Source organism: Oryctolagus cuniculus, chromosome 3 (assembly GCF_964237555.1).
Source record: "Oryctolagus cuniculus chromosome 3, mOryCun1.1, whole genome shotgun sequence".
Lineage (NCBI taxonomy): Eukaryota > Metazoa > Chordata > Mammalia > Lagomorpha > Leporidae > Oryctolagus > Oryctolagus cuniculus.
In genome coordinates, this window is record NC_091434.1 from 66,928,320 (window position 1) to 66,941,054 (window position 12,735).

A 12,735-nucleotide genomic window follows, 5' to 3' on the forward strand; every position below is an offset into this window, starting at 1 on the left:
GCGGCGCGGCTGCTCGCCTCACCTCAGCCGACCCCGCTGTACGGCGGCCAGTCAGGGCCGAGGGCGCAAGGAGGCCCAGCGAGCCAGGAGCGGGATTCAGGCTGGCGAGCGCACATGGCCGGACACAGGAGGAAGCCAGGGACCGAGGAGCCCTCACGCTGCCCGGAGGGCGGAAGACGCGCACGCGGCACAGCCGGGCGGGCCCCGGGTTCCTCACCCTGCTCCCGCCTCCTCGGCCGGTCGGGCCAATGGGCGGGGCGCGCGGGCGGGGCGGGGCGGGGCGCGCGGCCTGCGCAGGTGCCGACCGGCGCCCGGCCCGCCCGTTCCGCCGCCGCCGTTGCCGCCGCCGCCGCCGCCGCCGCCGTCGTGCGTGCTGCTCCGCGGAGGGGCGGGCCTGCTTCTCTCCTCCTTCCTACCGCTGCCGGCACCGCTCGGCCCTCGCTGTCGTTGGGACCCCGTGTCATCGTCCGCTCTGAGCACGGTGAATATTTCAGGGGGCGCGCGACTGCGCTCTCCGTCCGGTCTTACGCGTCGCGACCCGTTCCTCTGAGGCTGGAGCCCGGCCCGCGCTGAGGGGCCGAGATGGGACTAGGGCAGCGGGCGGCGTGGGGTGTCGTGGATGAATGAGGCGCTCTAGGACTAGGCCGCGCGACCGGAGAACCGCCCGCGTTTCACTCCGGCGCTCCCTGGGGACGGCCTGTGGCCCAATCCAGAGGAGAGCGTGGCTGGGGTGGGGGCCTTCTTTAACTGGGCAGCCGGCCACCCTCGGTAGCCTAGAGGACTGCACAGGCTCTGCTTATGCAGCTGTTCTTTAGAGGCCTGGGGTTTGTCCAGGAACAGGTGTCAAGATCTTGGGAAGGGAGATCCCTGGCCCTCGGGGTCGGGGAATCGGAGGCTGGAATATCACTTGAGGAGCAGGGCCCTGGCATGGCCCTGGTAGGTACAGCTCACAGCCAGCAGACTGGGGTAGTGTTCGTTCCCAGCTTCTGAGACGTGAGGTTAGCAGTTCTCCTGAGTTCAGCTTGCAGGAGCAAATCGGGATTCAATCTGCACGGGGGAACGTGGAGCCAGAACTAATAGCAAGGGACACAAAAAGTTTGGACTTGCGAATAAAGAGGTTCAGTGGATTCATTGAGTGATGGGAAGTCCCCAGAGTGCCTAACTGGTTACTTCCAGTTTGGGAGGTTTGGGAGGTTGCTCATGAGGACCGTGAGCCATACCTGCGATGCCAAAGGTGGAAGAGACGGGTCTAGATGGACCCTGGTACCTGGTGTGTGTGCGAAAAATGGGGGTTGTGGGAGGCTGAGAAAGAACAGGTTCCAGCGAATAGACGAGTGGTTTGGTGAGAGATGACTTGGTTCCCAGTGGGTCTTGAATGGGTTTTCTTGGACTTTGATCTATGTATCTGTTTACCAAATGCTTTTGTTCACAAATCATAGATAATGCTAAGAAATAAACTGTTTTGTGAGCCTTCTGCATGGAAGATTGCTGGCTGCATTTTATCTTTGATTCCTGGTGTTACAGAGTTTTAGCTGAATCTTTCCAGGACTTCTCAGGGGTGACTCCTTTTACAGCCGTCAGGATCAGATCTGCTGTTAAAAAGTAAAATGGAATTACAGCTCTTAGCATTGCACAGATACATGTTTACACACATATATATACATGCATATATGTATATATAATGTGTGTGTGTCATCCTTAATTTGTTATTCAATAATACATTTTGTGTGAAAGAGTGTTTTTGGCCAATGGAGAATGTAACAATGTGTATTCATATTTATTTTGATATTTTAGATGCCCCCCAAAAAGGGAGGTGATGGCGTTAAACCACCCCCAATCATTGGAAGATTTGGAACCTCACTGAAAATTGGTATTGTTGGATTGCCAAATGTTGGGTAGGTGAATGGTGAAGCTTTTCTTATTTTCATCTTGTAAATATTTTGAATCCTGTTGCAGAAACAGAAACTCTTTAAGTTGGAGAGAAGAGGCTAGGAAGCTCCTGTGCTAACATTGCAGAACTGGGCTTTGGATGTGTTTTATTTTGTATTTTCTGCACAGATACTGTATTGAAGCTTCAGTTATTTCTCTTGTTTGTTTTATTAAACTCGGGAAAAATCAGTGGCAGTCAAAATATCAGGTTGAACCAAATGGGCTATATTGGCTTGAAAGAGTGTTGGGAGACACAGTACTGCATTTAACTGGGTTTGGAATAATTTAAAACTGATTTTTGGGCAGAGTGGTTTTGTGTAGTAATTACCTAGGCTAGCCCTCCATGCAGTAGAATACTTCCTCATTGTAAATTTGATGTCTCTTGGGAGATCAGGAATTTTTACTGGATAAGGAGGTGACAATTTTGAATTTAGTATTGGGACTTGCCAGTAAAGGGATTCTTGTTAAAAAGTGTCTAAATTTGAAAGTTGTGAGAGTAAAAAAGTTGAGTTTTGTAATGGTTAAAAATGAAAGTGAATCAAGCATTTGCCAGATAGTGATAGATAATATGTATGGGCTTTGTCAAACAAATCTATACATTTGCAGCTGAAATGTTCAAAGTCTGATTTTTCCATTATTTACCCTTCTGTTTTATACTTTTTATTAACCTTAAAATATAAAAAAAGTCTCAGAAATATTAGGGTGTACTAACAGACCCAGTATTGATTTCTAAGAGAGACCGAGGGTATTCCAGGCTGTGCTTTGGGCTTTTAAATTGGTAGCAAGTAGGACAACCATGTTCTTCCACATTTCCTTGTAGTTCCTGGTTCAGTGAATTGAGCATGATATGACCAAGTAAGGCAGTTCTTAAATTCTTGTAATGTAAAACAAGAACAAGTGTGGCTGTCCTAATTTCAGTCTTTCCTGGAGCTGGAGAGGTTTGCATTTTGAAGGGGTTTCCTGCTGTGATATAGTCTGCTTGGAAGGTAATACTAAATAGAGAGTGGAAATATAAGCAAAACAAATAATTAAGCAAAGTACTGTAGGGTGCTGTCAATAGACTTGAAAGCAAGATATGATCATTATGTATGTTGTGAGCTTTATTGCATTAGTAAAGAAGACATAGTTTTCTCTTATTGTAGGATTGCTACAGTCAATCCAAATGGAACTGCTTTAAAATCTGTCTTCATTGTTTCCTATATAAGCTTTTTAGCCAAAGACAATACAACTAATTAATATGAAAAAACCTGAAATATTTTATTATTCAGTATAAATGTATTGCTTATGCTTTTAAATTAAACACCTCTCTACCATTTTAATGAAGTGTACTTTACAAACAGTACAGTTCACTCCTTTAAAAGTTGTAGTTCTGGCAATTATGCTTGGTTATAAACATTCTTTTTTGTGGTTCTTACTTTACCCACTGTGTCAGGTAGGGTTCTTTGTAAGCAACACAATTTCTGGCTATTCTAAGCAATAAAAAGGGTTATTGGGAGGCTAGAAGTGAAAGAAGAGCTGAACAGGTAGTCCCTGGGAGGGACAGGAGCCAGGCAAGTGCTGGCTGAGATGAGTTCACGTGGAGCTCTGTGGAGCTCTGCCACAGAAACACTGAAACGCAGGTGTTTCTCATCTCCTGCTGTCTCTCCTGTGGTTCAGATTCCTGGGAAAGGAAATCTAGACAGAGTTGTCTACTCCTGGATGGGTCCACAGAAACAGGTCAGGGGAGGAGGGCAGTTCTCTAAAGGATGGCCTGCTGATCAAAAATAAAGACATTTAGAACAGAAACCATCGAAGAATCTCTTTTAGTCAGGTGGGCGACAAAAAGGCTTGCTTTTTGGTATGCATTAAGAGTGGTTACTAAGGACAGCACCGTGGCTCAATAGGCTAATCCTCCGCCTTGCGGCACCGGCACACCAAGTTCTAGTCCTGTCGGGGCGCCGGATTCTGTCCCGGTTGCCCCTCTTTCAGGCCAGCTCTCTGCTGTGGCCCGGGAGTGCAGTGGAGGATGGCCCAAGTCCTTGGGTTCTGCACCCGCATGGGAGACCAGGAGAAGCACCTGGCTCCTGCCTTCGGATAGGCGCGCAGCGCCGGCCGCAGCGCTCTGGCAGCGGCGGCCATTGGAGGGTAAACCAACGGCAAAAGGAAGACCTTTCTCTCTGTCTGTCTCTCTCACTGTCCACTCTGCCTGTCAAAAAAAAAGGGGGGGGGGTTGGTTGCTAGAAACGAAGAGGTAATATTTTATAGCTAATCTGATATTTAGTGAATATTTTATTATTTTTCCAAATATCTCTCTTTTGGTCCTGCTGTTATTCCTTTAGGCCAGGGGTGGAGAATGTCCAACCCACAGGTCATAAACTCTGTGAAATAATTTGTCTGGCCCTGCCACAGGTGGAACTTGAAATTCAATAATATATAGTAAGCTAATTTTAAAGTTGATTTATGGCCCGTGAATGATATTATAAATATCCAAGTGAACCTTGACAGAAAAAAGGGTTCCACATCCTTGCTTTACTCAGTTAGTTTTCGAAAAATTATTTATTTATTATTTATTTTTGTTTATTTGAAAGTCAGAGGGGCCAGGGCTGTGGCATTGCAGTGGAGGATGTCACCTGCAATGCCAAAAGCATCCCTTTGTCCAGAATTTAGTCATAAGAACTAGTTGCAAGAAAGGCTAGGAAATGTAGTTTTTATTGTGACAGTTATATGTTTGGTTAAAAATTCCATTATCTTGCAAGAAGGGGAGAATGGATATTGAGAACAATAGTGTAACTATCCGTAATTGCCCACTTCTTTTACTATTACTTTAGTCTTTTATGCTTCTACACTTCTATGTTTGCTCCCTAATATTGGGTTACTGTCCTTGGTTGTCTCTTCTTTTCATTTGTACTTTATCCTTGAGCAATCTCATCTTCTGATTTTAATTATCTGTTGAATGCTGCTCAGTTTGTTTCTGAGTTGCAGATTCATTTGTCTAGCTGCCTTAAATATTTCTGGTTAACTCTCTCCTTGATATGAACAAAACTGAGTTCAGTTCTTATGTTTCTATCTTGGCTAACAGTACTACTTCCACCCAGGTGTTTAAGCCGGAGGCTTGATTTATTTTTGCACCCTTTTCTCTGAATTGTATTTTTCCATAGGATATCAAACTTGATGCCCAGATAGCTGTCTGATCTAGTTTCTTCATTTCCACTCATTTCTTTTTCTTTTTTTTAAAGATTTTTATTTACTTAACAGGTAGAGTTACAGACAGTGAGAGAGAGAGAGACAGAGAGAAAGTTCTTCCTTCTGTTGGTTCACTCCCCAAATGGCTACAACAGCTGGAGCTGCACCAGTCCGAAGCCAGGAGCTAGGAACTTCTTCCTGGTCTCCCATGGGGGTGCAGAGGCCCAAGCACTTGGGCCATCTTCTACTGCTATCCCAGGACACAGCAGAGAGCTGGACTGGAAGAGGAGCAACCGGGACTAGAACCGGCACCCATGTGGGATGCCTGTGCCGCAGGCGTAGGATTAACTTAGTGCACCACTGCAATGGCCCCCTTCCACTCATTTCTTACTTGAATTATTGCAGAGGTTTCTGAAGTAGACTATTAGGGCATTATCTTAAATTTTTAAAATTTAATTGAGATATAACAAATATGGTAGAATATGCAAGCTTTGCATGTAAATGTCAAGTTTTCACGTATGAGTACCCCCATTTAAGCAATACCCCACATCATGGTATGGACATGTCCAGCACCACGGAAGACTCCTGTGCCCTTCCCAGTTAAGTCCCTCCTCCCCAGGCTGTTTGTATCCAGTATCACCATAGATGAGTTTGCCTGACATAGATGGCATCAGAATTAATAAATCTTTTCAGTCAACATCATGAGTTTGTAATTTACCCATTCTGGTATTCATGGGCATTTGGGTTGTTTCTGTTTTTCAGATATTATGACCAAAATTGCCTTAAATATTCATGTATGTGCCTTTTGGTCATTTCTTTTGGGTAAATGGGTACACGAATGCACATACTCATTCTCTACCCCTTCAGGAGTTAAACAGCTTCAACAGGGACTGCCGCACAATTTTCCAGTGTGATTCTTCTAATTTACAGTGCCAGTGCTGCAATCAAGTTCTAATTGTTATGCATCTTCACTGATGCTTGATGTTTAGTTTTTTTTAAGATATATTTTATTTAGTTGAAAGGCAGAGTGACAGAGAGAGAGAGAGAGAGCGAGAGCGAGCGAGCAACAGAGAGAAAGAGGTTTAATGGGTCACTCCCCAAATGGCCACCATAGTTAATGCTGGGCTAAGTTGAAGCCAGGAGCTGGGAACTTGGAACTCCATCTGGGTGTCCTGCATGGGTGGCAGAGGCCCAAGTACTTGAACATCTTCCGCTGCCTTCCCAGGTACATTAGCAAGGAGCTGAACAAAAGTGGAACAGCTAAGACTGGAGCTAGCACTTCAGTAATGGGATGCCCGAGTTACAGGTGACAGCTTAACCCATTGCACCATGATACTGGCTCCTGTTTTTTTGTTAGTTTTGTTTTGGCTATACTTCTGTCTAGTGATATCTCATTTTCTTTTTGCCTCTCCCAGATAGCTAATGATTTTGAGTACTTTTCATATGTTTATTATATGTCTTTTGTGAAAGGTCTGATTTTTTTCCTTAATTATTAGACTTTTTTTTTAAATTCAGGATATGAATTCAACTTGGAATAAGTATTGCAACTCTCCCCAGTATGTTTCACTTTTTGCTTAAATTAAAACATTTTAAAATAATTTCATGCTTAAAAAATTTGATACTTGCAAAAACAGTTTTAAAAATGTCTATGCAACTTGTATTTATATTCCCTAATGTTAGCATCTTCTATAAGCATAATACAGTTATCAAAATCAAGATATAAACATTGACTTACCGGTTGTCCTGTGAATGTTTTTTCCCCCCTAGGTCCAACATCCAATCCAAAGGTATCTGTTACATTTAGTTAGTTTTTGTCTCCTTAGTTTATTTTAATTTGTAACAGTTACTCAGTCTCTTTTTGTCTTTCCTGTCCTTGACACTTTTGAAGAGTACTGACCAGTTATTGTATAGAGCCTTCATTTGGAGTTTGTGTATCCTTATGATTAATTTCATGTTATATGTGTTTGGGCACAGAAATATGTCAGGGAGCTCGTGATGCTGATTTGCCTCATTACTGGTGATGTTAACTTTGGTTACTTGTCCGAGGAGGTTTTTGATAGATTTCTTCACTGAAAGAGTTACTATTTTTTTTTTTTTGAAAGGCAGAGTGGACAGTGAGAGAGAGAGACAGAGAGAAAGGTCTTCCTTTGCCGTTGGTTTACCCTCCAATGGCCGGCGCAGCCGGCACGCTGCAGCTGGCTGGCGCAGCGCGTCTATCCGAAGGCAGGAGCCAGGTGCTTCTCCTGTCTCCCATGCGGGTGCAGAACCCAAGGACTTGGGCCATCCTCCACTGCACTCCCAGGCCACAGCAGAGAGCTGGCCTGGAAGAAGGGCAACTGGGACAGAATCCAGCACCCTGACCGGGACTAGAATCTGGTGTGCTGGCACCACAGGTGGAGGATTAGCCTATTGAGCTGCTTTCCCATTGTAATTAATTAGCATCTTGTGGGATTTTTTTTTTCCTAAGTTTTTTAATTTATTACTTGAGAGGTAGAGTTATAGACAGAGAAGGGAAAGAGAGAGAAAGGTCTTCCATCCACTGGTTCACTCCCCAAATGACCACAACGGCCAGAGCTGGGCCGATTCACAGGCAGGAGCAAGGAGCTTCTTCCGGGTATCCCACGCAGGTACAGGGGTCCAAGGACTTGGGCCATCTTCTACTGCTCTCCCAGGCAATAGAGAGCTGGATTGGAAGAGGGGCAGCCTAGACTAGAACTGGCGCCCATATGGGATACTTGCACCACAGGCTGTGGCTTAACCACTGTGCCACAGCACCCATATTCCTTTTGATACATCCCCTTTGTTTTTTTGACTACTTTCTTCTTTCTGGTACCAGAACAGGTTTTAGGCTTATTTATACTTTCTTTGCCTCAGTTATAGAATACAAAAATTGTTGCATATGTTTACATTTTCATTTCTCTTAGATATGTACTGAGGAGGTATGTATTGCTGAGTCAAAAAGTGACTCTCAGGAACTGCCAATCTGTTTTCCAGAGTGAGTATTGTTTTACATTCCAGCCAGTAATGTAAGGTAGACAGAGGTTCTCTCGCACCTCCCTGCTGTCCTGGAACAGTGATAGGTACCTATCCGGAATGCCAGTCAGCTGGAATTCATTCTTTTTGATGTTGGGGACATCCATATTATGAGTTGCCAAGCAGATGTTTTCATATTGATATTTCATATCAAGGTGGATCTTGGCATGGCTATGCTTGCCAGTCTTTGAAGGTAGACATCTTGATGATCTAGATGGCCAGGCTCTGAGTACCACAAAGCCATTCTTGGGGCTGGCGCTGTGGCGCAGTGGCTTAACTCCCTGGCTTGAAGTGGTGGCATCCCATATGGGCGCCAGTTTGAGACCTGGCTGCTTTTCTTCTGATCCAGCTCTCTGCTATTGCCTGGGAAAGCAGTGGATGATGGCCCAAGTCCTTGGGTTCCTGCACCCACGTGGAAGACTCAGAGAATCTCCTGGCTCCTGGCTTTGGATTGGTGCAGCTCCAGCCATTGCGGCCAACTGGGGAGTGAACCAGAGGATGGAAGACCTCTCTCTCTCTCTCTCTCTCTCTCTGTGCCTTTCCTCTCTTTGTGTAACTCTTTCAAATAAATAAATAAAGTCTTAAAAAAAAAAAAAAAAGAAAGAAAGCCATTCTTAGGTAATGCTAGCACTGCATTAGGAAAGTGGCTGAGGCCCCTGCATCTCCTGTCTCCAAGTCCAAATCATCAGCCATTTTAGGAGTCTTTGGTTCACAGGAGTCCAACCACTGCCACCTCTACCCTGTTGTATTTATTTAATTCAAAAGAGACAAAAATGGAAAGAGGAGGGGGGGGGGATGTTCCCATCCACTGATCCTCTCCGCAAATGCCTGCAGTGGTCCCTGGGTCAGGCCTGGGGTGGGGGAGAGTAGGGTCAAGGTGGGTGGGATGGGGTTAAGGGTTGGAGAGCCCACAGCTCAATCCAGTTCTCCTATTTGGTGGCAGGAACCCAATCAGTTTGAGCCATCACTGCTGCCTCCCAGGATGTGCTGAAGTCAGAAATTGGGGGTAGGCATTGAATACTGGCACTCTGGTATAGGTTATGGGTATCTCAATCAGCATCTTAATTGCTAGGCTAAACACCCACCCTGGAAAACTTTAAATTTATTACATTTATTTTAAGATCACTTTCTACTAATTCTGTCTTTTCTGTCATTACTGGATTTGTTGGTATTTGTTGACTTTTATCCTAATTTTGGTATATATTTTCCTTCTTTGTTTGCATGGCTTGTAATTTTTATTGGATTCCAGATGCTGTGGTTTTTACACTGAATACTGAGTTTGGTTGTATTCCTTTAAAGAGTGTTGGACTTTGGTTTGGCATTTAGGTGTTTATGTATTGTTTTATTGTTATGAGCCTTCCTGTTATGTTTACTTATGATGAGTTCATAAGATTTTTTGCTATGGTACTACATTAGCCCTAGTACTAAGATGTGACCGTATTGAGGACTTTACCCCAAATTTCCTAATATTACAAGATCTCTCCACTCTGGCTGCTAAAATTGTCAACTAATTCAAGTTCAGTGTGAATCCTGAGGATTGCTCACCCCACTGCTACTGAGTGGTTCTTTTCCTTCACTGTAGGGGTTGAATTTACTCATTTGCAAAATTATTGCTTAGCCACAGTCTTGAGGGGGACCCTCTGAAACTCTTTGGAGCCTTTTCTGTTTAGCTTCTGCCTTTTCAGTACACTCTCCTATAAATTCCAGCTGCTCTCATTCTCTTCCCCATCTCCTCCATGGCATGGTGGCTGGGTTCTGTTGGTTCCTTTTCCTTGTACTGTGACTTTGAAGTCACCTTTCAGGAGCCGGCACTGTGGCGTAGCAGGTATAGCTGCTCTTGTGGGTGCCGGTTCGAGTCCCGGCTGCTCTACTTCTGATCCACTTCTGTGCTATAGCCTGGGAAAGCAATAGAAGTAGGCCCAAGTCCTTGGGCCCCTGCACTCATGTAGGGACCCAGAAGAAGCTCCTGTCTCCCGGCTTTAGATTGGCACAGTTCCAGCCTTTGTGGCCAGCTGGAGAGTGAACCAGCAAATGGAAGACCTCTCTCTCTCTGCCTCTCCTTCTCTCTCTGTGTACCTCTGATTTTCAAGTAAATAAATAAATCTTAAAAAAAAAAAAAAAAAAAAAAAAAAAGAAATCACCTTCCAGCAGTAAGCTAGGGCAATTGTAGTGCTTAGTTCATTTGTTCTTCTCTCAGGGAGAACAGTTCTGTGCTGCCTGTCTGTCTGAAAACTGGTTTTATGTATGTTGTCTGGTTACCTAGCTGTTTATGGCAGGAGGGCAGTTCCCATAGTAGAATGGGAAACAGAACTCCTCATTACCATTTTAAATGAATGTGAATCCTACTGTTTATTCATCAGCTAACATTCCAGAGTACCTGCTGTTTCATGGGAGTATGTGATTTGGGAATTATTTGCTTTCCCTTTTTAATATGTTCTGAATGATCTTTTAGACAAAATTTGTTCTCCTGTTTGCTGTGTCAAGAAGCTTTTCTTTTCTTTTAAGATTTTCTTTATTTATTTGAAAGGCAGAGTTATGGAGAGAGAGATCTTGCATCTGCTGGTTAGTCCCCAGATGGTCATAAGCTGGGCCAGGCCAAGCCTGGAGCCAGGAGCTTCTTCCGTGTCTCCCATATTGGTGCAGGAGCCAAGGACTTGGTCCATCCTCTGCTACTTTCCCAGGCACATTAACAAGGAGCTGGATTGGAAGTGGAGCAGCCGGGACTCAAACTGACACCCACACGGGATACTGACACTGCAGGCAGTGGCTTTACCTGCTATGCCACAGTGCCACCCCAAAGATAATCTCCCCTCCCCTCCCCTTCTCTTCTCTCTCCTCTTCTCTTCTCAAGATTTTATTTATTTATTTATTTGAGAGGTAGAGTTAGAGACAATGAGAGGGAGAGAGACAGAGAGAAAGGTCTTCCTTCCATTGGTTTGCTGCCCAGATGGCTGCAAAGGCCAGAGCTGTGCTGATCCAAAGGCAGGAGCCAGATGCTTCTTCCCAGTCTCCCATGTGGGCATAGGGGCCCAAGCACTTGAGTGATCTTCCGCTGCTTTCCCAGGCCATAGCAGAGAGCTGGATTGGACAAGGGGTAGCCGGGACTAGAACCCACACCCACATGGGATGCAGGCAACGCAGGCAGAGGATTAACCTACTATGCCACAGCGCTGGCCCCAGATAATCTTTTAAAAGAAGGTTTTCTCCAATATTTTCTAGTCGTTCTGTAGTTTCAGGTCTTAGTTTTATGTCTTCAATCCATTTTGAGTTAAATTTTGTGTATGGTACAAGGTAAGGGCCCACCTACATTCTTCTGAATGTGGATATGTAGCTTTCCTGATATGATTTGTTGAAGAGAATGTCTTTTTCTCATTGTATAGTCTTGGCACCCTCAACAAAGATCTTTGGGTCATGCATACAAGGATTTATTTCTTGGATCTGTGTTCTGTTCCATTGATCTGTTTGTCGGTCTTTATGGCAGTGCTATGTTATGCTTCAAAATCAGCAATCAAGCAACGGATATCTGAGTAAAATCTATGGAGGTGAAGTGCCATTCTCATTGTATTGTATCAAGGGATACATGATATCAACACGCTTTATTACTGGTGATATTAACCTTGTTCACCTGATTAAGGTGGCTTCTGCCAGATTTCTTCACTGTGAAGTTATCCTTTTTCTATTTCCATAATGTGTTCTTTGATAGCCAAGTCACTAAGTCCAGTCCACACTCAAGGGGAGGGGAATTACAGTCCACTTCCTGGAGGAAATTTCTGACATTGGTTAAAACTACCATGGTAATAAAACAATTATTTATGAGGAAAGGAGACTTTGTGGCTATTCAGATACTCTGTCCCTCCTCCCCTTTAAGATTTATTTATTTATTTGAAAGGCAGATTACAGACAGGCAGAGGCAGAGAGAGGTCTTCCATTGTCTGGTTCACTTCCCAAATGGCCACAATGGCCAGCAGTATGGAGCTTCTTCTGGGTCTCTCATGTGGGTGCAGGGGCCTAAGGACTTTGGCCATCTCCTGCTGCTTTCCTGGGCACATTAGCAGGGAGCTTGATCAGAAGTGGAGCAGCCAGGACTCAGACTGGAGCCCATATGGGATGCCGGCACTGCAGGTGGTGGCTTTACCTGAAGTTTTGTTGATTAATTTTATCAATCCTCCGTGCAATTATTAGGGTAGTATTTAAGTGGTGATTTTCTACTTCGCTTATTCCTTCTGTATTTATTGTTTAGAATGAGTCTGTAAGATTCGTGTTTTTCCTTCACATTTATTCAGTCACTTGTATAGTTCTATCTGGATTCATTGAGATTTATTTTATTCTTTGGGCTATAATCCAGTATTATCAGTATTTATTTTGCTGCTCAAATTTTTCACAGTTTCGGAAATCAAGAAGCTCTTTCAAGTTGGCTACTGTGTATTTTTTTGACATTTCTTTTTTTCAGAGAATTATGGAAGTGCTTAAAAAGGATGAAAATAAGTCATTTTGGCTCTTACATTTTTCCTTCTCTAGCCATTGTCTCCAGGGAGCTCTGGTTTCTTTCACTGGAGAATAATATTTAGAAACTAGGATTTGGAGTAGAGGGAGTGCACTGGTTGGCATGGC

At 44.3% G+C, this 12,735-nt stretch overlaps 1 protein-coding gene across 3 annotated transcripts in view; it reads left to right on the forward strand.

Moving 5' to 3' along the window:
* Positions 1-302: 302 nt before the first annotated feature.
* OLA1 (Obg like ATPase 1) overlaps positions 303-12,735 on the forward strand; it is a 184,716-nt gene continuing 172,283 nt past the window's right edge. The window contains exons 1-2 of one of the 3 annotated variants that reach the window (XM_002712295.5): positions 303-481; positions 1,795-1,895. In XM_002712295.5, coding sequence (XP_002712341.2) covers positions 1,795-1,895 — 101 coding nt within the window. In that variant the 5' untranslated portion in view covers positions 303-481. The remainder of the gene's footprint in view (positions 482-1,794; positions 1,896-12,735) is intronic. The other 2 variants (XR_011387253.1, XM_070070677.1) reach the window with 2 other exon arrangements.